Source organism: Hipposideros armiger, unplaced genomic scaffold (assembly GCF_001890085.2).
Source record: "Hipposideros armiger isolate ML-2016 unplaced genomic scaffold, ASM189008v1 scaffold_135, whole genome shotgun sequence".
Taxonomy (NCBI): domain Eukaryota; kingdom Metazoa; phylum Chordata; class Mammalia; order Chiroptera; family Hipposideridae; genus Hipposideros; species Hipposideros armiger.
In genome coordinates, this window is record NW_017731485.1 from 2,011,880 (window position 1) to 2,035,610 (window position 23,731).

A 23,731-nucleotide genomic window follows, 5' to 3' on the forward strand; every position below is an offset into this window, starting at 1 on the left:
CCCCGTGCTCTGACCTGCTCCCCGAGGCCAGGCTGATGGGCACATTCGCAGACCCAGAACGGGTCCCGGAAGGGAGCTACTCACGGTGTTGGCCTGGCTTTCCATGATGGACCTCTGATTCAGGTCTTTGTAGAATATCAAGAGCTTGGCCAAGTCTGTCCTACAGAAAGTCCAACAGGCAGGGCCACGGTGAGTCAGGCACCTCTGCCCTTGGCCAGGTGACCAGCCCTTCTGCACGGCTGCCTCCCTCCTGCCTGGCCCCCAGCTCGGCTCAGTCTCTGAGCTCCTTGGGGTCTTAGGACCTGGCACCCCAGGCTCCTTACACACCCAGAGCATAGCACCAGCGTGGCCCTGGTGGTTCCTGTCATTCCTTCAGTAAGAACCATTTCCCAACCTCCAGCCTAAGTCAGTCCACCCAGCTGTACTCTCACAGCACCCTGCTTTTCATTAAACCCTGACGTTTGTGGTTGTTTGATTGCAATCTCAAATATGTACAGGAGACGGGCAGGTCAGGCCAATGAGCGAGGTAGGCTGCGTATAAGGTAATAATGGTGATAACCATTAAAGCAGCTAACATTTAGCAGACACTTCCTGTGTGGCCAAGCTCTGGGCCAAGGATCTTGTGTGAATTAACTCATTTAATTTGCACAGCCCTGGGACGTAGGGTGTTTGAATCATCCCCATTTTAGAGGTATGGAAACTAAGACATGAACCAGTGAAGCAACTTGCCCGATGACACAGCTCAGGATTGGCAGAGCCAGGACTCGAACCTCAAGAGAGGAGGCTTCGAAGTCTGTGCTTTTAACTGCTGCACTGACTTGTCTCCTGATAGGTCTGTGGCAAGCTGGAAAAGTCAGACGGATTCCAGTGGGGCAGCTATTACTGAGCTCTTTGTGTGAGAAGAGAGATTTGGGCCTTTCCGGAAAAGCTGGAAATAACGGGTTACATCTTGGGGCGCTTGACTTAGCCTCGGAGGTCAGCGGTTGGCAATACTGGTCCCATAGTGTGCAATTGCTCGGTCAGAGTCTGTTTTTATCACTAGGTGTGAGCATCTTGGGACAGGAGTTATGTCTGCTCGGTCATCATGGGACCCCCCAGCACTCACAAAGCACCTGGCACCAAACGTTTAATACACGTTGGAAGCCAGACTGGTTCCCACGGGGCCAGGCCCGGCGCTGGCCCACAGAGATGTGGGTTCCATTCCCCCACCCTCTCCCGCCTTTGTCTCACTCTGCTGAGGTTCCCTGAACTCTGGCCTGGCTGCTTTTTGCTAAAGGTCCGTTGGAAATGAATTTCAATGTGGAAAGTTCAAGTGGGATTAGAAGTACAAGGCTCTGAGGAGTCGTTTTCCAACTGGGTCAAGATACATCAGGAAGCCAGTAAATAAGTGTACCGGGCCATGACCAGTGCCTCTGACAAAGGGAACTAGGAGAGAAAAGACCAGATTGCATCCACGGAGACATTTGGAATTTTTATCAGCTGACATGAGCACTGGCCATTGAGAACTGTGCCGTGACCATCTGGAACGGATGGAAGCGGGTGGCTAGGCTCCGCTAGCGTGCACTATTCTGAAAAGCAGCCGAGCGCACTCGGCATCATAGGAGGTGCTGTTTCATGAGACCTGGATTTCGGTTAAATGCTCCACAGGCCACAATGCTAAATTTGCGTTCATCCCGCAGTCACAGCATTTGAGAACCCCGGGCCGAGCTCAGGGCCTGGCTCATGATTCAAGCTCGATAAATATTTGTGGAATAAAAGAATGAGTGAATGAAAAGAGGGTTTGGCAAGGAGGAAGCCAGCGAGGAGATNCTGCGGAGCACGCTGGTCTCCTGCCGCTGGTACTCCCAGGAGAAATACCCAGCAACGTGAAGAAGATACGCGTAAAGCTACACGTGTGTGTGTGTGTGTGTGTGTGTGTCTTTATGTAACAAGAGACATGGACTAGAATATTCACAGCAGCGCTGTTCGTCACAGCCCCAAACGCAAAGCTACCAAAAGTCAGTGGCAGAACGGGTCAGTCAGTTGTGGTATATTCACATGGGAACATGACCGACAATGAGAACAAACCCCCTATAAGTACAGGCGACAAGATGTGTGGATCGTAAACCTGACAGTGAGCAAAAGAATGCGTATGGTAGACACTGTGTTTTTTCATTTATATAAAATACAGCAATGGGACACACCAATCTCTGCTATTGAAAGTCAGGATAGGGGCTACTCTTGGTGGGAGAAGGGGGTGTTAGTGATGGAAAGGGGGACATGGGAAGGACTTCTGGGGGTGCTGGTGACTCTTTCTTGATCTGGGTGTGGGGCACACAGTTGGGTTCAGTGTGTGACAAATATTCATCACGCTGTATATTTTGTGCTGTGTGCGTGTCTCTCTGCATAGGTTACACTTCAGTGAAGAAAATGGATATTTTAAAAAGTGGCTGCCACACCAGGTGTGAGCGTGGGGGCCAGGCACTCTTCAGCCTCTCCTCCCCTAACTCTGAACGCTCTGCACCCCGTGCTGGAGTCTTCAGGTGTGACACTGTGATGCAGGTACTGTCGTGCCCTCCACCCTGCCTCCCCTCACTAAACTGGCTCCTAGTTCAATGGAAAGATATACATGACAGTTAGTAATTACGATTCGTCGCTGGGATCCCACAGTCCAATGCCAACAGGGGCCAGGCAGGTGAGTGAGTGAGATAGTCGGTTGTCACCAGAAGAAGTGGTGGGGACGTGGTGGGGACAGTGGTGAGCTGGCTTCTGAAAAGGGGGTGATNGGCAGGGCCGGCAGAGGAAACAGGGCGGAGGTCAGCTTACTTGTTGAGCTTTTTCTTTATTTGCTGGCCTTGGTCCCACGTGAGAACGCGCAGCAGCCATTTCTGGGATGGAGAGGTGAGTGGCCTGGGGTTGCCTGGAGAGGCCGGGGCCAGCCCCCTGCATGCAGCCCCAGCCCCCCCGCCCTGGGCCTCCCCCAGGGATCCCAGCCAGGACGTCTGGCTCCAGGCTGAGGAGCTCGAGGGGGAAGTGAGGGTAGAAGAACGTACCTCGGAAACCAAAGATGGCCACTGCGCCAGGCTCGTGGTCAGTGTCCACTCCTTAAAGCTAAGGGAAGAAGGCAGGGTGAGTGCGGCTGGCTGGGCCCAGCCCGGCCCGGCCCGGCCATCACTCCACGGGCACTCACCTGCAGGCTTCCCGGCACATCGACTGGCAGCCCAGCTGCTCCTGGACAAAGGCCTGGTGTAGCTCGTAATAGCAATACACTGAGAAACAAGGTACGGGGTGGAGTGAGCCTCGGGGGTCACAGGGCCCTTCCCGGGGCCCTCCAGGGATGCCCCCAGAATCTCCTTCTAATGGTTTCTCCCACCACTGTCTCTCCCACCGCCAGCCCTCGCCTCTGCCTAATCCTCTTTCTCCGTCTCTCGGCCTGTCCAGCTGTTTCTTGCCATTCCGTGCTGAGCCAACACGTCCCTTTCTTGATGGCGTCTTCCCAGTCGCTCTATTGGAAAGACCGCTCCCTCCTCCCTGCCCTCCAGCCTCTCTACGCAGCTCCACGGATCCTTATCCCAAATTACCTTATTTCCGTATTTGCTATTTGACCATTTGGCTACCCTACTACTAGAATGTAAGCTCCGTGCGGGCAGGGAACGGGTCTGTTTTGATCACTGTTGATTTCACGGCACCTCTGGAAACAAATGCTGCTTTGTGATGCTGGGAGACAGGCGTTGGGGAGTTGGCAGCCCTCACCTTGGCAACCTCGCTCTGTTTCTCCCTGGCTGTGTGGCCTTGGGCAAGTTGCTTAACTTCTCTGATCCTCAGTTCCCTGTCCTGTCAAAGGGTCCTATCACTAGTTCCTGTCTCCTGGAGTTGACAGAGGCCGTCAAGCTCTTAGCACAGGCTGGCGAGTAGCATGTGGTCCTTAACCGTAACGCATCATTCAAGCCAGGCTGGGTGAGAGGAGTAAAACTCTGGGTAACATCTCTCTACCAATACCTCCCTCTGGCAAAAGGCCGTAGAGGCTGGCGCCGGGGCTGGGCTGACCCGGCTCCTGGGGTGTGCGAGGCTGGGGGTGGGGGTCTCACTCACTCCAGTTGGGGTGCTGCTGGTAGTTGCAGTAGCTGGCTCCCGGAGGCAGAGGCTGGCTGTACTGGGCACACCCACATTTCTCCACCATCTTGGTCTGGAAGCATGAGTGCAGGCAGATCTGAAACGAGAGACCCCACGGTGCCCTCAGGCGCCTTGTGCTGGAAGCCAGAGCCCCCTCCCCGCTAGGCCTTGGTCCAGAGGGTCAGCCTCCCACGTGAACGTGCCCCTCACGTCACAGCCAACGGGGCAGGGGTGAGGGGGCTGACTCCAAAGAGACCAAGCTAGAAAATTCTGTGAGAATTCAGGCTTACGGGACAGGTTGAGACCAGGCTGAGTGGAGCTGGGGATGGGGTGGCCATTTTCCATCATGTGAGCACCAACCCAGAGATAAGTGGGGAACTAGAGCAGATGCCACAAAACAGAGAAATGAACACAGGCTCCAACTTTCCTATTCTCAGGGCCGAGCCCCCCACACTGGATCCTTGCAGATGATAAGCTACCGCAATATCCACGAAGCTTTAGCATAAAAGCTAATGGCAGGGGCTCTGAAGGCAGGCTACTCAGGTTCAAAGTTCAAATCCCAGCTTTGCCAGCCTCCAGCTGTGTGACCTCAGGCAAGTTACTTAACCTCTCTGATGCTTTGATTTCTTCATCTTTAAAATAAGTATAACAAGGCCTACTTCGTGAGGTTGTTGTGATCATGAAACGAATTGATAAATGAAACACTTGTAAAATGTTTGTACATGGCAGTCTCTCTTGCTAAATACTCTAAATATTCTCTAAGGGTGTCTTTCCATTGAGCTGACTATTTTTTTTTTTGGTCTTGAAGTCAGTTTGATTGCATTTCTATTTCTTACAAGCAGACATTCTCTAACAGTGTTTTTTCATGCAATGTTTCTACCCCCTGCCAGCTCAGCTCTGACGTAAGCTAGAGGACTTTGTGAGGAAGGGCGCCTGGTCGTTTTGGACTGCTGCGATGATTTTCATCGACTCTCTGGGTACCCCAGTCACAGGTGAACTGTAGACTCCCAGAACGTGAGACAAGGCGCAACAGATGATCGCACTCTAGGGTTGAAAACTCAAATACCGACAGGGGCCAGGGATGCAGGTCCTACCCTCAGGGCTGCTGGGGACAGTGAGGAACCACGGAACACCTGCCTCTTTCACTGGGGCAATTCCACTCGCTATTTACCCTGCAGGAAGACAGGCCTAATCTGGTTGTTCGGGAGAAGCTGGGAATTTGGGTTTTCTTGTGAAATTCTCTGTCTTTTAAACACCATCCAAGCCAGAAAAACTAGGTATGCAGACTGGAAGGGGCTTAGGGCTGCCAGTTGGCAGCCCCTGATCATGTCCAACCTGCCCTGGGATTGTTGGCTATGACACAATTTTCCCAAGGTCGTCAGCAAGTGAGGGACACGAGAGGGTGTGGAAGCCAAGCGGACAACCTCTCAGCTAGCGTCTCTCCCAGACCGCGTCCCTCTGTCCCTCACTCGCCAAGGCCCGTGTAGGAAGCAGGCCTGTCTGGCTGTACACTGTGTTCTGTGCAAACCTCAAGGAATCAGTTAAGCTCTGGTTACATACAGATGGAAGGGGACTGGAACCAGCCAGCATCACTTGCTGTTGAAGGGGTTGGATGAACCCCAAGTGTTCTCACCAGAGTTCCTGGTCCCGAACACACCTTGGACTATATATAACCTTGTCCGGGCCACCACCCAGGGCTGGGTGTCCCCTCCAGCCCATACCTGGAGGGAGTACACAGCGTTATAGATGTTCTTGATGGGCACGTCACTCCCGTCCTCCGTGCACTGGCTGTAGGGCTCACCCAGCTTGAAGGACTCCGTCTGTAATCACAGCAGCACACAGTCAGCCCAAACCCAGGCAGGGGTGGGGGTGGGGGAGGGCATTGCTCACAGCCGCCCCCCTTCCCCAATCCCCGGGGAGCTGGAAAGCCATTTAGTCATTCACTTAACAACTATTTACTGAGCACCTGCTAGGTGCCTGGTGCTGTTCTAGATGCTGTGGAATCAACAGTGATCAAAACAGACCCGTTCCCTGCCCACACGGAGCTTACATTCTAGTAGGGTAGCCAAATGGTCAAATAGCAAATAACGTCAATAAGGTAATTTGGGATAAGGATCCGTGGAGCTGCGTTGAGAGGCTGGAGGGCAGGGAGGAGGGGGCGGTCTTTCCAATAGAGCGACTGGGAAGACGCCGTCGAGAAAGGGACGTGTTGGCTCAGCATGGAATGGCAAGAAACAGCTGGACAGGCCGAGAGACGGAGAAAGAGGATTAGGCAGAGGCAAGGGTTGGCGGTGGGAGAGGGGCAGGGCAGCTGGAACACGGCAAAGGGGAGAGAAGTCGCTGGAGACACAGTCAGGGAGGGAGGCCAAGGGCAGATCCCATCGGTCTCCTGGGCCGTGCTGACAAACTGGGGTTTGGGTTGGATTTCAGGGTGGCAGCAAACCCACGGAGAGCCCCCTGGGAAGGAGGAGAAGGGTGAGCAGTGACGGTGTGCTGCGTGGCAGCATGGCACGTCGTCCCAGTGAAGGGCTGAGGTCCTGCCCTTTTGTCTTCTGGCCCCAGAAACTCGCTTGGAAAACCTGACTTCTGTGGAAAGAGACACGGGCAGCCCAACAGAGGAGAACGACACCCTGACCAGAGGTAAGAGTACCGTGACTCGCAGCTCCAAAACCTTATTAACCTATCTTTTATTGTGGTTTACTCAGTGTGGCTCTGGCTTAATATTTGTCACTGCAAATAAACCGTCCGGACAAGCCAACTAAGGGGAAAAAAAAGGGGACTGTCTCCCAGGAGGGAACGATAATGGAATATAAATTGTGAGCAGCTTATAGCTAGGTTCCAGGGTGTGGGTGTGAGTGTGTGCACGCGCAGTTTTGTTTTGTTTTGTTTTTCCCTGAAAGCAGAGGTAGAGGGAAAACATGTGGCAGGTTTGTGGGAGGGAAGAAAATTCTTTTTTCTTTGAAGAGCGGCTGGAGAGAGAGAAAGATAACTGTGAGAAGGGAAGGAACCAAGAAGTTTGAGGCTAGACTTTCTCCCTGTTTGAAGCGTCGTTCTTCTGCTAGTCCAGTAGTCCCCCTTGAGTGACAATGAGGACCTCAAACGCAACCCACAGGAGAAGCAAACAAAGGGGGAGTAGCTGCCTGGTCTCCCCTCTTCCCCAGGGGACCCACTCTGACCCATCAGATCCTGACGGCGGCCGGGCAGGCAGGCATCCATACTTAGACATCCCCTTCGCCCTGCAAGCTCCCCTTCTCAGGAACAGTAAAAGTAAGCAACTTTCTGGGTCAGTACAGGACAAACAGACTTACTTCATTCCTCTAATAGCTGGGTAGCAAACAAAATTAGAGCCTCTCGTACATGCCAGGGCTGGGCTGGGCACTGGGGTACAGAGATACCAGGCAGTGGCCTCCCTCAGGGCACCCCCCTTCAATGACACCCCTTAAGTTTCTCCCAGCAGCAGGCTCCCTGGGAAGGTGCTCCTTGGAGACCCCCAATCCAGCGGAGCTGTCTCAGCTGTCCCATCTGAGAGCCTAACGTGACAGCTGTGAGCTCTACCTGCCTGGGGAGGGGGCAAGCGTACCACCCTGGCAATCGTGGTGACAGGGCCTGTCCTCTCAGCTGAGCCGTGTACAGGCAGCTAAGGTGGCTGGTGTTCCTTCTACCCGGAGAGCCGGCCACTTCCAGGAAACTGATGGTCAGATACCATCTTTTGATTTTTATGCTTTTTGAGTGCTCAATGGCCCTTTACTCTGCAATGATGCTTATCAAACTCAGAGCTTCTGGGTCATTCTGGTTGTTTCCTGAAGCAACTGGGGGTAGGGCAGATGGGGCAAATGGCCTCTTTAGAGTACAAGAGAGGTCCCCAGCTTCCCAAAGCCCCAGCTGGATGAACCTGGACAGGGTGCTGTGGCCCTCCCTTTCTTTTCCCCTCCCCCTACCCCTTCCCCCCTTCACTTTCTCCCCCTTTCTGCCTCTCCCTCTTTCCCTGCCTCCTCCACTCCACTGTCAGCTTTCCAGAGCTGCTGATCTGTGCAAGGTGGGTAAACATTTTTGGCTTATATCCTAGGGAGGGACACAAAAATTGGGTATCTGTGTGTGTGAATGTGTGCACGTTATGTTGTGTATATGTGTGAGTACGCATGCATGTCTGTGCCCACGTGTGCACATGTGTGTTTGCAGGTGTATGTGTGGGACACACGACCCATCTTTCTCAAACCAGGTTCTATCTGCTTCCTTCTGAGAATCCTGGGGAGGAGGGCTGTTGCCCAGGAGCCTTGAGCTCACGTGTTTAAGGGTCTGAACGAGCCAGGAAAAGCCCAGGTGGCAGCGTGATGCCCTAGAATGAAATTATGGGTGGTGGCTCAACTCTTTTTCCTTTTGTTCTGTTTTTATATTGTAGTCCATCATAAAGGCTATTTGTGTGTGATGAAGTTTACACTTCTGATCCATGGAGGGTGAACTAGTAACTCAATATATGAGGTGAGCACGACTTGTTAATTCTTTAGAGGAAGGGAATTCTATCTCCACTTCCCATCCTGCAGAAAAAAATTCGAGTGCGTAAAGAATTGAATGAAATAATAAAATAACTGGAAGGAAACAGCTCTGAATCTGACCGCAAGGAGGGAAAATCCTCAATAAACCTAATGACTAAAGAAGAAAAACATTTTGACTATGCAAACATTAGAGGTTTCTGCAGGCGGAAAAGTAGCATAAAGAAAACTAGCAGGAAAGCACATCCAGGGAAAGATATTTGCAACACATGGCAAATAATGAATGCTCTTTCTATACATGGAAAAGGTCGACGTGTCCTCGTAAAGGACAAGAAAAACCTTCCCCAACCCCTCTTTTCGGTTTAAACTCACTTTTCCTTCCCTTCACATCTCTTTCCTTTAAAGGAAAATGTATAGTGATGGCCGATATTTGGGGGTCACTTACTACCTGCGAAGCACGTTCGAAGCGCTTCACACAAATCGACCCAGTGAATTCTCGCCAGCCTATGAAGTAACGTTATGATGGCCAACCCTCCATTTTACGGACGAAGTAACCACGACACAGAGATGGCGCAGCCAAGCGCAAAGCTGGGGCTTGAACCCCAGCTGTCTGGCTCCAGAGTCTGAACACTTAATCCCTATCGTATAAACGCTGCGAAAAGAAGTGTGTCTGTGCTTTAAGATAAAAATGTCCAGTAGGGTTTACAATGACAGTGCAGTCCCCCCGCCACCGGCCTGCAGGGCTGGCTCCACACCCCCAGGGCACCTATCCACTTTTGCCTGCTTTCTTCCTGGTCTCCCATTCATGATCCAACCCATTGTCCTTTGGGTTCTGCTCCACTCCTGCCACTGAGGAGTCCTCTGGCTCAGAACATGGGCGGGTGACCTCTTGGTCGCCAAACCCAGAGGACACCTCTCTCCCTTTATCTCTCAACTGCATTTGGCCCTGTGGTTCCCACCTTCCTTGAAACCCTGTTCCTTGATTTACCTGCCTCTCTTTCTCCATTTTCTTTCTGCTCAGCCCTTAAACAATTGCCTTCTGTCTCAGGTCCTGGGTGATGGCATTTATTTCTAAGTCCAGAAGTACATACATTACCCACCTTCCTCGGCCCCCGCTGATTCCCTCCTGAGCTCTGGGTTCATGGCACCCACTCACTGGACATTTTCACCTGATTTCCCAAAGGCACACAACTTGGGTGCGTCCTATGCAGAAGTGGTCAGTTGTCTTCTCCTCTAAACTTCCCCCCTCGCCTTGTAGCCCCTGACCCTGAGCCTGGCACCGCCATCCACCCCACTGCCCAAGCCAGCACCTGAATATCAATCTAACTTCCCCTGGCCCTTCCTCACTGACGTAGGTTGTCAAGCTCGACTGCTTCCGTGCTGTAATCTCTCAGGTCCACCCACTTCTGCCCATCCCCACCGCCACTGCCTCAGTGAAGGTGCGTGTCATTTCTTTCTGGAATTACTGGGAATGTGCTGCCTCCAGTAACCTGATTGCCCTTCAGTCGAAGCGATTTTTCAAAAAGTTTCATGACACGGCTTAAAATCCTCTGTGACCACCTTGTAGCTGCTCTGCCCTTTGTCTGGGCTATTCTTTCCTGACGGCATTTGCCTGAGATAGAGTTCTGTCTTTCAAGAATCCATCATCTGAAAGCCTTCACCAATAGCTTCTGTCTGGGCTTCCATCCATCCATCCATCCATCTACCTGTCTATCCATCCATTCATCCAACAGTATTTGGATCTGTGTTCTAGGAGCTGAACCTGGGAACAAGGCAGAAAAGATCCCTATCCCCACAGAGCTGGGAACTGCATTGCAAAGGTGTGTTGACTTCTCCTCTTAGAGGTAAGATCTAAAGGTAAGGTGTGCTGTTGTATTTCTCTCTGAATAGCCAGTGCTTGCACACACCATCCCTCAATGAATGGAGACATGTTTTAACCAGCTGCCTGACCCACTGCTGTGTCTCCCAGCTTAGCACGCCCATGCAACAAATAAATAAAGCACAAATCAGAAAGGAAGGAAGTCTAGTTTGTTTGACCTTATGCTTAGTGACTACCGGCTGACCTCTTAGTAATCCCGGTTTTTGTTGTTTTAAATGCTCATAAATCAGAACTTAGAGCTGACAGACCCTGTTCTGTGGCTTTGATTTTATACATCTCAAATTAGGTGTAGCCAAAAACCCACCCATAGCTTTGTTTACCCACCATTGGTAAAGAGAACATTTGCGTAACCACGTGGTGGGTACTTCTAAGCAGAAAACCAGAGGGCAGAATTCCTTGGTTCTCGGACCTTTCCAAGCTCTGTAAGTCCCCTCCAAGTCTGCAGACACTGGGAGAGGCAGATGGGAGGGAGGGAGTGAGAGGGTAAGGGGAGGATGTGTTACAAATTCCAGGTCTTTCTTCAGGGTGCAGATAAAGCTGCATGGGAAGTGTTGGCCCAGAGTGTTCGCTATTCTGATCCAGGAGCTGGGTGAACAGAGGATTCAGTGACTCAGGTCCTTAAGTGGAACCACAAAGCCTTTTCAAGCCACGGTTTGAGCAGGTTGGGGCTCAAGATTTTTTTCTTGGGCAATTGGCATTCACACTGCCGAGTTGGTACATAACACGTCTCACGGTGGAACAAACTTCCCACGTTAGAACAAAGGCCCTAAACAATGTGCCTCCCTTGGGTTCGCAGACCACCATCCTGACAGCTTCTCCTGTCTAGGGTTCCCCTGTGGTTTGACCCATGAGGCACTGAAGCCACACATTTCCTCTGGGGTACCCCCATTCCAACTCATCATCTCTGCTGTCTCAACATCAGTATCACCTCCTCAGGAAAGCATTCCTTGAACTCCACAACGCCCCCCACCCCATAAAAAAGCCCTAGGTCAGGCTCCCCATGATATGCTGTCATGAGTCCTGCGTTTCTCCTTCTTAGCACTTAGGAAGATTATAATTAATCGTTTGTGTAATTTTCTGCCTGTTATTGGTCCTCTTTGCTGGACTCTAAGTTCCATCAGGACAGTGTCTTCTGCACTGATGTGCTCCAGTGTCCCGCACATAGAAGGGCTGACAAAATATGTGTTGAATGGATAAATAATGGATAGATATACCAGCCCAATGGCAACCATATCGCTTTCAAACCCAACACAAAGCCACCATCTGTGGCCGTGCTAAACCTTTTGTGTCCTTCGAGTTTGACTCTTGTTTGGGGAGACACACTTTGCTTCTCCTCTCATGCTGAGCTACTCAGGTTTCAAAAGCTGAGGTTCCTGGCTTTGCTGCCTCTTGGAATAACCACTGGAGTTTGGTAAAAGCACAGATCCTTGGGCTTGTCCCTCAGAGAGTCAGGCTCAGCAGATCTGAGGCTGATACTCACCCAGGTTTGGAAATCATGGCTCTGGAGGACACATTTGTGAGGAGTGAAAGCTGAGAAGTTTAACTCGGGGCAGTAAGGTTGGGTATAAAAAAAGGCCTCACAGACAGTCCATAAGGACATTTCTCCCCCCCACAAACAGGTAAAAAACAACAACAAGCCACTAAGGAGTGTCAATTAAAATGATAATAGATACCATTTTTCTCTCAACAGATTAGCAAAGATTAAAAGTTGGTTAATACTTGTGTTGGTGAGAGGGGGAGGGGACCAGCTACTGGGACACGTGGCTTATACACACATAATCTTTGATGTCCTTCTAGGAAGTGACCAAATGCACATCACATAGCACATTACTTCTAGTTGTGCCTAGAAAGGACCTACTGTCTGTCAAGAGGGAAGTGGCTCCGTCACTTAGCCACACAATGAGTGTCGTGGGTCTTTAAGAAGAATGAGGCAGGTTTATGCGGATGACAAGGAACCCTTGCCAAGCTAAAGTATCATGTGAAAAATAGGGCGGAGCAGTATTTCGTGTTTGCGTAGAAGTGCTGTCCCCAGATGCACGTACTTGGAGGACACTATGACACCTCTGCTAACACACACGAGCAGCAGCGAGAGAAAAGAGGGGCCGGAGGTCAGGATGGAAAGGGGTGTATTCCTTGTTATGGTTTGGGTTTTTTACTGTGTGTATATTCTCCCTTTAAATAAGTTCTTAAGAGTCAACCTTAGAGAGAGAGAGAGAGAGAGAGAGAGAGAGAGAGAGAGAGAGAGAGAGAGAGAGAGAGAGAGAGGCATAAAACACCCCAGGATTACAGCATGTTTCTTGCTTTGCCCTTCTGCTCCCACTGGGCACAGGGGACTCGGGATGGAGTCTGCAACCCAGACGTGCTTCAGTTGATAGGTGTGTGTTCTCAGCACCCAGGGAGGTCAGAGAAGGTCAAAGACTTGAAGGAGAAGGGGGTAAATGAGGTGAAACGGATGGAAGTGTGATGGGCACTTAGACCTCTGATGGTCCAGTGACTTCCATTAGCCTTGAAACAGGCCGCCGAAGCCTCTGGGTGACCCAGGAAGGTGTTAATCTACTTGATTTCTATTACTGGGAAAAACATGTCTGATGCCTTGCTCCCAGCACAAGTTCCACAAACGCGGATGTCTTTGGAACAAGGAAACTTCCTTCAAATTCTTTCCCCAGATGGCATCCTGTCCTTGCTCGTCCATACAGAAGATACACAGACAGGCTTCAGTGTAACTACTGGAATGACCAGAGCGGTGACCACAGGAAAATACAGGCGCATGCTGCCTTTGGAAACAGACGCTCATTTCCGTAAGCTGCACCTCACTGGTTATCTTTGAAAAAAATCTGCGCTTCTCGCGGCGTCTACAGAAATCAGACTTACCAGGTGCATCCCTATGGAGGTGGCTGTCGCCGTCTCGATCTCTGTCCCCACGTCCTCGATGAAGGGGTACTCATCCTGCCGATGGACGATCACCTTAGCCCCCGTGGAGGACACCAGGAAGGGGTTATACTCCTCCTCGTTTATGTACAAGATGACCTGCAGCCCTGGGAAGAGAAGGCAGCCTGCTGAGGCCAAAGGCTAGGAGAACGTTCCCGGGGGCAGCCTGCCTCTCCCTCTGCCTTGGAAACCTCCCAACCATGACCCCAGCATTCCCAACAAGTGACAGGTGGGCAGGGGCGAGGCCGGAAGGTCCACGGATTAGCAGTTGTGTCCCCCAGGGCTTAGCACAAAATAGGGGCTCAAAAACAGTGTCACTATCGCAGTTCTGCTGAGCGTAAGGGAACTGCCTGACACCCTGCCTGGGATGGACATCTCCACGGGGTCCATTGAGATGGGGAGCTCTGCTGACCATCCAAGCAGACGTGCAGAGCTGTGGCTGCTTAACGCCTCATGGAGGGCGCCCAGGGACAAGACGAAGCACTAATGGGGTATCTGACCCCCGCTCCAACTTCTCTCCCCGCTCCCATTCTCCCCTGCTGTCTATTCTGCACCCAGCAGCCAGAGGGACCTTTTAAAATCAGAAATCAAAGCAGGTCACCCCCTTGCCTCATAACCCTTCAGCGGCAGCTCATTGGATGTGTGGGAATGCTCTAGAATAAATCCATTAATCTGACCGTGGCTGTCAAGGCTTTGATGACACAGCAGACAGCTGCTACTCGATGTTTGGTAAACGAAGGAACGGGGGAGCAGGGCCGACATGGGCCGAAAGAAGGGAATGTGGAGGGCAGTTCTGACTTCTTCTATTTGTAGATAGTGGAACCGAAGCCCACAGTGAGAAAGCGGTTTCCTCAACATCCCACAGTCCTCACGGGGGAAAAGCCAGGACTGGGGACGCTCAGCTCCCGGCTCCCAGCTCCCTAATTGCTATTTCCCACGGGACCATGGTTTCTCGCAGACTTGGAAAGAACCCAGACTGTGCAGTAACCAAGCCTAGGAGTCCAAGTAGGGCTTTCCTCCGTGACAAGGCCTTGTCTGTCCTTTTGGGAGCATGTCTGTGTATCGGTCACGTTCCACGTGCTGAGGACCTTTCAAGGATTCCTTTTGTGGGTCAGCCAGGCCAGCCGCTGAGTTTCCAGCTTCCCACAGATCACCAGTAGAGCAGGAGAAGCAGTCATACTGGAGGCAGTGGCGGCACCGTGGGTGGCAACGGTGGCAACAGCAATGGTAGAAGAGCAGCTATGCTCAGTAGGAATGGCAGTGACAGCACAAATGACAGCCACAGCTAGCATTTCTGTGTGCTTCGTGTGTGTTGTGGACTGAATTGAGTCCCCTTCGCAACCCCCCTCAAATTCATATCCTGAAGCCCTACCCCTCACTGTGACTATAATTGGAGATGGGGTCTCTAGGGTGGTCATTAAGGTTAGAGGAAGTCATAAGCGTGGAGCTCTGATCCCATAGGACCGGTGTCCTTATAAGAAGAAGAAGAGACACTGGAGCAAGCTCTCGTTCTGCACGCCACAGAGGAAAGGCCATGTGAGGGCCCCAGAGGAGGGCGGCTGACCGACAAGCCAGGGCAACAGGCCTCACCAGCAACCAAAGTGGCCGGCACCTTGATCCTGGACTTCAGGCCTCTATAACTGTGAGAAATCCATGTCTGCTGTTTAAGCCACCCGTGTGCAGACTGCCACCAGAGCAGACTGATCATGTCTGTGTCCGGTCTCATTCTAAGTGCTTTCCACGTTCTCAGCTCTCTCAGGGACCTTATTCCAGAGCTCCTATTACTATTATACCCTCAGTCCACACGTGAAGGGCAGTGACTTGTGCATGGCCACACACTGAGCGGCAGAGCTGGGTTTTGGCTCCGGAGCCTGTCCTCTTAGCCAAGATCAAGGTGTGTTTGCCTCCCTAATCTCCTGCCCAGCATACCTGGCTTTAAGTCCACCTGCCCAGCATTACTCACTCCAGCTACAAGCTTAAACCAGACTGGTTTCCCAGGAGAGGGAACCCCAGCCACGTCGCTGACTCTCTCTCAAAGGAAAGGAGGAGATGTCAAAAAAGGAAAACAGGCCAGACTAATAAAGAAGGAAGGAACCAATGGGGACCCTGATGGGGACAATGCAAAAGGACAAGTGCTGTCCCATGTGGACAGAGACTGTACTTCCGGGGGCTCAAACACCCCCAGTCACCCTGCCGCCCCAGGGTCTCCTCGGTGCAGATTTTCTTACCATATTCGCTGCCTCCCATGGAGGTGCTGTGGATAGTCTCGTTTTGTTTATTGTTGAATGTGTAGCAATTCCCATACATCGGGTGGTGGAAAAGCGTGAAGTTCCTACGGAGGAAGAGCAGGGGGTCAGAAGGGGCTGTGCTGGGAACTCCCCTGGTGCATCAGAGCCGATGTCTGGCCACGGGGCCGACTCCCTTTTGCAGGCAGTGGATGATGGATGTGACTCGCGTTCCCCACCGTTCCTCTGAGAGACGACAAACAAGGCCCCTCATCCAGGCTGATGCGTTGGCAGAACAGCTCTCTGCTTTCTGTGCTCCCTCTTAACGCTTCGTCTCTGTCTCCATCCTGACTTGGCATCTCCTGTGCCATATGTCTGCCCCCAATGCCTCTCCTCTTGAAGTTCTCAGCCAACACTTGACATTTTCCCATGCCAATCCCCCGTTAGGAAATGATCCCCAGGGGAGGAATCACCTCACAGAGTTCCTCTGTCTGTCCCTCCTCTATACTAGCCCAGTGGTTCTCAGTCATTGGTATGCATAATGGTCACATACAGGGTAGTACACGTACACCATCAACTACTCTGTTTTTTATGAGGAATTGAATGCATTTCAGGACATTCTGACCCTGTGCCACGTCCATCTTCCTGACTGACTGGAGCCAAGCTTCTATGTACGCTGTTTCCCAAAGAGCAGGGGCAGTGAGAAGAGTGTCTTTCCCTCCCCAGACCTACAGCTGAGCTGCAGGACATGCGAGGGGCCCGGTTCCCAGAGCGGGGAAAGCAGCCCTGTCCTCCTGACCTGGCATCGCAGGACACGCCGTCAAAGAAGCAGGTGACCAGCAGCTCCTGGGCAGAGTAGCTCATGTCGATTCTCTTCTCCAGGGGCACCTGTGCCATGATATTCATGTAGTGCAGCTTGTACCACTCCTGGATGGCGTTGACCCCTGAGCTGAAGGTGTACACGGCACAGTGGGATGTGTCGTTCGAACACTGTGAACAAGCAGAGACACCAGGCTGAAGCCTCCGGCCCTACAGCGGCCTTCAGATGAACTGAGGCTCTAGGCCAGATACTCAGGGGGACAGGAAGGGGCTCTGAGCAAGGATGGGCTTCTCCGCACATCTGGGGGCTGGAAGGCATCATCCTCAACCCTTAAGGACCAAGAAGGACGTGACTCCCTATCAGGCAAAAAGCAAAACCAGCTTCTTCAGTGTCCCCAGACACCCGGACTTTGGCTGAGCGTCGCCCCTGAGTTCCTCTGCAACCCTCACCATCTCCCACTGGCTCCACAGCCTACAACTCTGGATTCCAGCCCAGACTCTGACCCTGCTTCGCTGAGGGATCTTTGGTTGAGCCATTTTGTATCCATCATTTCACCGACAAAAATGCTGACGACAATACCATCCCTCCCAACCTCGTATGGGAGTTGGGAGGTGCAGCACTCTAAATATATACAACAACGAGAGCTTTATCGGGAAACAGTGGCACATTCCAGATGTTCTCATCACACAGGGCTTGGAAACGCCCCTAAAAGACAGATGTCAAAGGATTGATTTTGGTGTCAAAGGGAACCCTGTGGGTATCTAATGAAAGGACCCAGGACAGTGATTAAGGGACATTTTTTCAGCATCTGGGACTGGGGCCATGAATCCCCCAATCAGCTCTCAAGGCTACAGCCACCAGGTCTAGAAGTGGCGTTAGTCCTGTAGTGAGGGTGGGGCATGGAAGCAGGGTGCTGAGTGAGTTTGCCAGGGGCGGGTCATGGAACTCGTTTTTGGTGAATGGCTGCTTCTTCCGAGTACCTCAAATGGGGCCAAGAGCAGAGATAAGTCAGGCCAGAGCCCCTCATGAAGGCGAGTGATGCAGGGAACATCGGGTGTTTCTGCTGATTATTACTTATTTTCCTCCTTCTGGTATCTGCACCCCGGTTTCGCTTTGGTAGAATTTTGCTTTCCCCCTTTGGATACAGTCTGGAAAGACTGTCCATCAAGATACCCGCCCTCTGCGAGCCAACAGGCGACCCAGGCTTGGCCATCAGAGAGTCCAATGTGACGAACATTGGTGGATGAACAAAGTGACTGAAAACAGTCCAAGCATATTTAATCCAGCTGCAGTATCTGAAATGACATTCCATCATTTCTTGCCACCAAGACCCCTAGATCTTCCCTAATGCCCGTCCTTTCAGAGGCCTCCGTAAGCTACTGGTCACCTTCAAGGACGTTTGCTTTCTGCTTAAGATGGCCTATGTCCGCTTCAGTTGTTTGCGGCTGATTCACCCTGACTGGGTGTGTTTCCTCCAGCGGGTCACTGGGGGCTAACGGTCAAGGAGAAACCTCCCTGCACCCAGTTCCCCCAGCCCACCCATGCCCCCCCCCACAAACCGTGAGCACGTGCACTCACCAGCCGGAAGCCCACCACCTCCTTGGACTCATGCACGACGTCCGATGCCTTATGAATGATGTTTCCACTGACTTTCCGCTTCCGCCCGGTGAGGAAGTCGGTGGCCGTGTTGGTCTCACCTTCCTTGAAGACCAGCAATGGGATCAGGTTCAGGAATCGAGGATGGGCGCCCTCCCATGCCCAGCTCCAGGGCTCAGCCTCTCGGCGTTTCCGAGACTCAATCTCCGAGAAGCCATAGAGGGTCTTCAAGGCCGCTCTGGTCTCCTGTTCCAGGTCGGCTAGAAGGGGCCTCACGGCGCTGTACCTGCCAAGGTGGGGAGGGGGAAAGCGGGGAGAGCTGAGGCCCCTCTGGCACATTGCTGGCCCTTCTCCATCCACGCGTGTCAGCCCTGTGCCTGCTGTTCCCGTCCCCTTGGCTGAGGCGACCAGACCTTTTCTGATATGCCCCATCCAAAGTGACCGCTGGCTCGTGTGAATGGGGACAGCTCCCTGGGTGACCCTTGTGTGACTTCCTGTGGCTTCACCTCTGCCATGCTGTCTGCTTGCTCTCGGGGTGTGTTGATGAGTTTGCCCCAACCAGCATTTCAGGAGTGGTGACTGTAGGTGCCTCCCCAAACCAGCCACAGTGAGGACAAGTAAATAACTGAAGCCTGGGAGTCTACCCAGGGGGCAGGCTCTGTCCCCACCCAGCACATTTTCCCCTGCCCTGCAATTCTCCAGGAAACAGTGCTGGGAGAGAAGAGGTGTCATGGTTACCATGACAACCCCAAGAACACAGAAGACTGACAGGGGAGTCGACTGCTTGAAGCATCACGACGCCATCTTTTAATTTTCACAATACCAAATGGTGCTGGCCTCCTTCTTAACTCTGCCCTCTCTCTCTCCTCCTTGCTCTGTGCATACGCAGCACAGCATAATGACCGAGCACATAAACTCCAGAGAGTCTACGGGCTTCCAGTTCCCCATCCTGGTTCTGGATGTGTACCTTAGAAAAGTCACTTAGCCTCAGTTTCCCCATCTGTAAAATGGGGTTATTGGGAAGAGGCAATGAACGTATTATCTATCTATCTATCTATCTATCTATCTATCTACCTACCTACCTACCTACCTACCTACTGATCTATCTATCATCTATTGATCTATCATCTAATTCAATGGTCACTATTATTAATTTTATTAATGTTAATTATATTTGTTAGGATTTCACTCCTCTAGTACAACGTCACTTCCATCAGGACAAAGACTGTGATTGGGTTGTTCAGTTCTATGCCCCAGAACAGAGCATAGTGTGTGATAATTTCTAGAGGATTATGAAATAAGTAATCAACAGAAGGAAGAAAGAAGGGAGGGAGGGAGAGAGGGAGGGAGAGAGAGGAAGGAAGGGAGGAAGCAGGGGGTAAAAAAAGGAAGAAAAGAAAGACTTTGAGATGGGGAATGAGTCTTGGACTTGACTTTGGTTTTCAGCTCTGCCATCAACTCATGACTCCAGAGCAGCTAGTTCCCTTTGATGATCTCCCTCCTCTGCTCGTCCCATCTCTCCACTCCCACACCTGCTCTGACAAATCCTGAAAGATTCTGATCTGCCTCACAGACCAGTTTTCAATAATCCTGAGAAAGATGCCAATGACCCATTTAGAACAGGTCCCGCGGCAGACGATAGGGCAGTACCGAGGGCTGATTCTGCCCAGAGTCCAATGAGCTCAATTAGTGGGGCTGGGTTCACTCAGGTGAGGATTTGGGGCAGCTGAGATGCTTCTGGAAGTCACCCGGGTGTCACTTGTGAGTCAGCCTTGAGCTCCCATCTGGGGAGAGTGAGGGTGTGAGCTTGGAACGATCAGAGGAAATGGCTAAACTGGGCCGTGCACACGCGCACACGTGTGTGTGTGTGTGTGTGTGTGTGTGTGTGTGTGTGTGTGTCCAAGGTCAGGGGTGAGGGGAGGTGATAGCTCATCCTGGGTTTACCCTTCACGTGAACCTGATCCTTGCAGCCTCCCCTTCCTGCCTTCCCTGGGCTAGCCCACCCTCAGAAGCAGCTGATGGATTGAAAACTTGGTCCAGATTCAGAACTTGGGGGAGGGCGGTGTACCAATGTCGGCAATGGGTTCGGATTTCTAAAAAGCAAGTCTGCAGGCTGGCGTGTGCCCCTTGAAGAGGGGCCATGGCGTCTGCAGTGGGGTCCCTGCTCCCGCCTCTTACTTGTAAGGGTTGATGTTGCAGATGGTGACTGCAGGGAAGTCCAGCTTCTGGAAGTGGATTTTAATGGAGACGGACACGGTGTAGAAGGAGAGGACAAGGAGGGCGCACTGCCAGAAGATGAGGGCCACCGCGGTCAGCGTGAAGAGGATCCAGAGCAGGCGCCGGAGCCGGCCACGGGACACCACGATGCGGCGGCAGCCGTGGGTGTTGGTGTTCAGGCAGTACCAGCGCATCAGCTCCTTGATGGTGGGCGCCTGAGGCCCTGTCACCGGCAGGTTCTTCTTGATCTTGGCTTTGATCTTCTCTCCGGGAGCCATGGCGAGGTTGGCACTTGGAAGGGCAGGTGGGCTGCAGGCGCAGAGAGGAAAGGCAGGTGAGTGAGCTGGCACCCCGAGGCCTGCGGGCACGGGCACAGAGGCCGGGCACTGGGAAACACCAGCCCATGTGCCCTCGGAAGCCTCCTTCCCGTTTCCCTCTCTGGGCTGGACAGTCTGCAGCCGGAGGCCTTGGCCTGTTCTCCAGGACATTTGTACGCTGGCAACCACATGTGCCAAAGAGCTGCCTCCTCCTCTAGTGGACCCCAGGCCGGGCATGTGGGGGCTGGGTAAGGTTTAACCTGTGAATCACTGCACAGGTTTAAAGAACCTTTCCCCTGGTGCCTGAGGCAGGAGGCCTCTGAGCAACCCAGTCAGCCTCAGCACCTCCTATGCCTCGAGGTGACTGAGTATTGTCCCCTGGGCCTTGTCACCTTGTCGCCTCCATTAGCCTGCCCTCCAGGAGGGCAGCATTCCTAGGTCGTCCTGCCCTCTAGTGCCCAGCTCAGGGGCTGGCACAGAGCAAGCGCTCCGCCAATCAATGCTGACAGATAAAATCGGCCAGGAGAACTTCCCGACAGTCCTCTTGGATCATTTTCAGTCCTTTCCTGGCCGGCTGTGTCTTCTGGGCCCTTCTCCTGTGGTTTTACTGAAAGTGCAAAGTTTCTGTTTCATTTCTTCTCGTTATAGTCAAGCCCTTCGTGTTCCTAAGTCACCTGATAGAACAATAGCCTACGACTATCAGCCACTTAATATTTGCCCGGGGCTGGGTCACAGTTCCTTGATTCTAAGATAGAGTACACTTTGATTTAATAACAGTTTTGTTTCGGGGAGAGTGTTGGAAAGCAAATTACCACATCCATCAATGTATGTGGTGCAGCTCAATTACAGAAAGTTCAATTACAGATGTGAAATAACATTCTTTTTAGAAATGAATTCATATATATATATATATATGTGTGTGTGTGTGTGTGTGTGTGTGTATGTAGGGTCATCTCATGATTATAACATGAGATGTTATAGTCTCATAACATGAGATATATAGTTATAACATGAGATAATATAGTCTCATAACTATATCTATATACATGTAATCTACGTATATTTCATTTCATGTCTCAATAGCCCTGCAAGTAGGGGTACTATTACCCTGTTTCCCTGAAAATAAGAGCTAGCCGGAAAATAAGCCCTCGCATGATTTTAGGTGCCAAAATATGACACCTTGGCATACTGAATATTTTAAGCTGAAGGGGTTTGTGGAAAAGGCACCCTTCTCCCCATAACAAGTCATAAAATCCTCATGTGAGGGGTGCTACGGTTTATTCTCCGGCTAGGTCTTATTTTCGTGGAAACACGGTATTATCTCCATGTCACAGAGGAGGCAAAGGAGCTCAGAGAGGTGGCGATCCTACACGGAGGTGCTGGATTAGAACCTCAGCCTTTACCACCATGCTACATGCCTGGGAGGGGCCGGTATTGTGTTGGGTGCTTCCTCCCCTCCCCCCCAAAAAAAACCCCACACACACCCTAGGCAGTTAATTAGCAGCTCCGGGGACTAAAAGGCGAAGGAAAGAGATGGGGTCCTGGGCCACTTGGTTTGCAAAGTCTGGATAGCTAAGTGACCACGTCCCACCAGTGTGAGCACTGGTATAGAGGAGGAGATACGAACACTCTGTCCCCTGTGCCGACCATGAGTGACAGAGGCAAATGACACATGCTCCAATGTGGAGTAGGATATGAAGGGGCTCCCCACAGAGGGCCTGCGTCTGAGACAAGAACCTCAGTGTGCCCCATCCAGCTCTTCAGGCAGGATTCTGGACTCCATGAGTTATTTTTTGCTCCCTCCTCAACCCATGAGATATCATCCAAAATTGGGAGTGAGAGAAAAGCTGGCAGGCTTTCAAACTTATGATGCTCATGGGTTTCAGGTTTAGGATGCAAAGGAATTAGAGTGCTGGGGATGGAGGGGAGATATCCAGAGGCAGCTAAACCGCTCCAAACTGCACCCCACCCCACCCCAAAGGTATACACAATCCGGCTAGGAGGAAGGAAACCCTCTCTGACCCTCAGAATCATGTCACTCACCTCTGGCCGAGAGGAGTGGAATTCATTTTATGATTTAAAATATTGCCCATCCCCACCTCCTCTCTCACTGCAATTCAAAGGCAAAAATGTTAGCAAGAGTTTGTTTGAAAAACCTAGGTGCAGATTCAATTTTCTGCCACATGAAAAGAAAGGTTTTCCCCTCCTCCAAAGCTCCTGTTCCCAACCTTCCTTCTTCTCACTGAAGGCAACTCCTGGGGCCCCTCCGTCCCATCAGCCCCTTCTCCGGGACTAACCTTGACCCCAGCAGACCAGCTGCCAGCGTCAGTGAGGCCACAGGGGAAAGAAGAAAACCCACGTCTCTCATCACAAAACGGATCAGTGTCGGCACAAATAATATTTCAAATTCAAAGCAAAGCAAGGTTGTAGCTGCTTGGTTAAATGGAAGAATTCATAGCCGACCCACAGCCCTCACTTCTGAGCACTTTAGCGGTGTTAACACACTTAATTCCCATAACAATCTTCTGAGGTAGGTACCTTAGTTCCCTCCATGATACAAATGTAACAGACTCGGACAGGCTAAGTAGCTTGCCCAAGGTCACCCTAGAGAGTGGCTGAGCTGGGATCTGAACCCAGGAGTCCATGCTTTTAACTGCTAGCTATGCTGCTCCTCAAATAATAATAATAAACAATATAATAATAAAATAATAATAATAACAATAATAATAGCAATAATAGCAGCTATCATTTATTGGTCCCTTGCTTTCCCCCCTGGCACCCTACTCAGCTCTTTTATACACGACCTTCTTGAATCCTCACTATGATTATAATAAGGTACTAGGACTGTCCCCATTTCACAGAGGAGGAAACTGAGGTGCAGCGAGGTTGGGGAACTTGCCCAAGGTCCCACGGGCAGGAAGGAGTTTTTCAAATTCCAGGGTCCTGGCTCATGACGGTGACTCTACTGCAGCCTGCTCGCCCACCCCTGGCCCCTGGCCCCGCCTACCAGCGAGGGAACTCGAGCACCCGGGGACCCCAGCTCCTCCGGGCAACTCTGCAAACCCGGCTCAGAGCAGAGCGATCGGGCGTTGTCCTGTAGCAGAAGGACAGACAGCCCCGGCTGAAGCCGCGGGAGAGAATCAACCGAACACCCTTCAAGTGTTTGC

General features: G+C 51.8%; 1 protein-coding gene across 1 annotated transcript in view; it reads right to left on the reverse strand.

Moving 5' to 3' along the window:
• The window catches only part of SCNN1G (sodium channel epithelial 1 subunit gamma), a 33,285-nt gene that overhangs the window by 8,259 nt on the left and 1,295 nt on the right, over positions 1 to 23,731 (reverse strand). Inside the window, exons 2-12 of the mRNA XM_019649922.1 lie at positions 20,209 to 20,556; positions 18,013 to 18,316; positions 16,414 to 16,604; positions 15,618 to 15,721; positions 13,333 to 13,496; positions 5,814 to 5,912; positions 4,072 to 4,189; positions 3,170 to 3,248; positions 3,033 to 3,090; positions 2,806 to 2,867; positions 85 to 160 (exon numbers count right to left, since the gene is read on the reverse strand). Coding sequence (XP_019505467.1) covers positions 85 to 160; positions 2,806 to 2,867; positions 3,033 to 3,090; positions 3,170 to 3,248; positions 4,072 to 4,189; positions 5,814 to 5,912; positions 13,333 to 13,496; positions 15,618 to 15,721; positions 16,414 to 16,604; positions 18,013 to 18,316; positions 20,209 to 20,525 — 1,572 coding nt within the window. The 5' untranslated portion in view covers positions 20,526 to 20,556. The remainder of the gene's footprint in view (positions 1 to 84; positions 161 to 2,805; positions 2,868 to 3,032; positions 3,091 to 3,169; positions 3,249 to 4,071; positions 4,190 to 5,813; positions 5,913 to 13,332; positions 13,497 to 15,617; positions 15,722 to 16,413; positions 16,605 to 18,012; positions 18,317 to 20,208; positions 20,557 to 23,731) is intronic.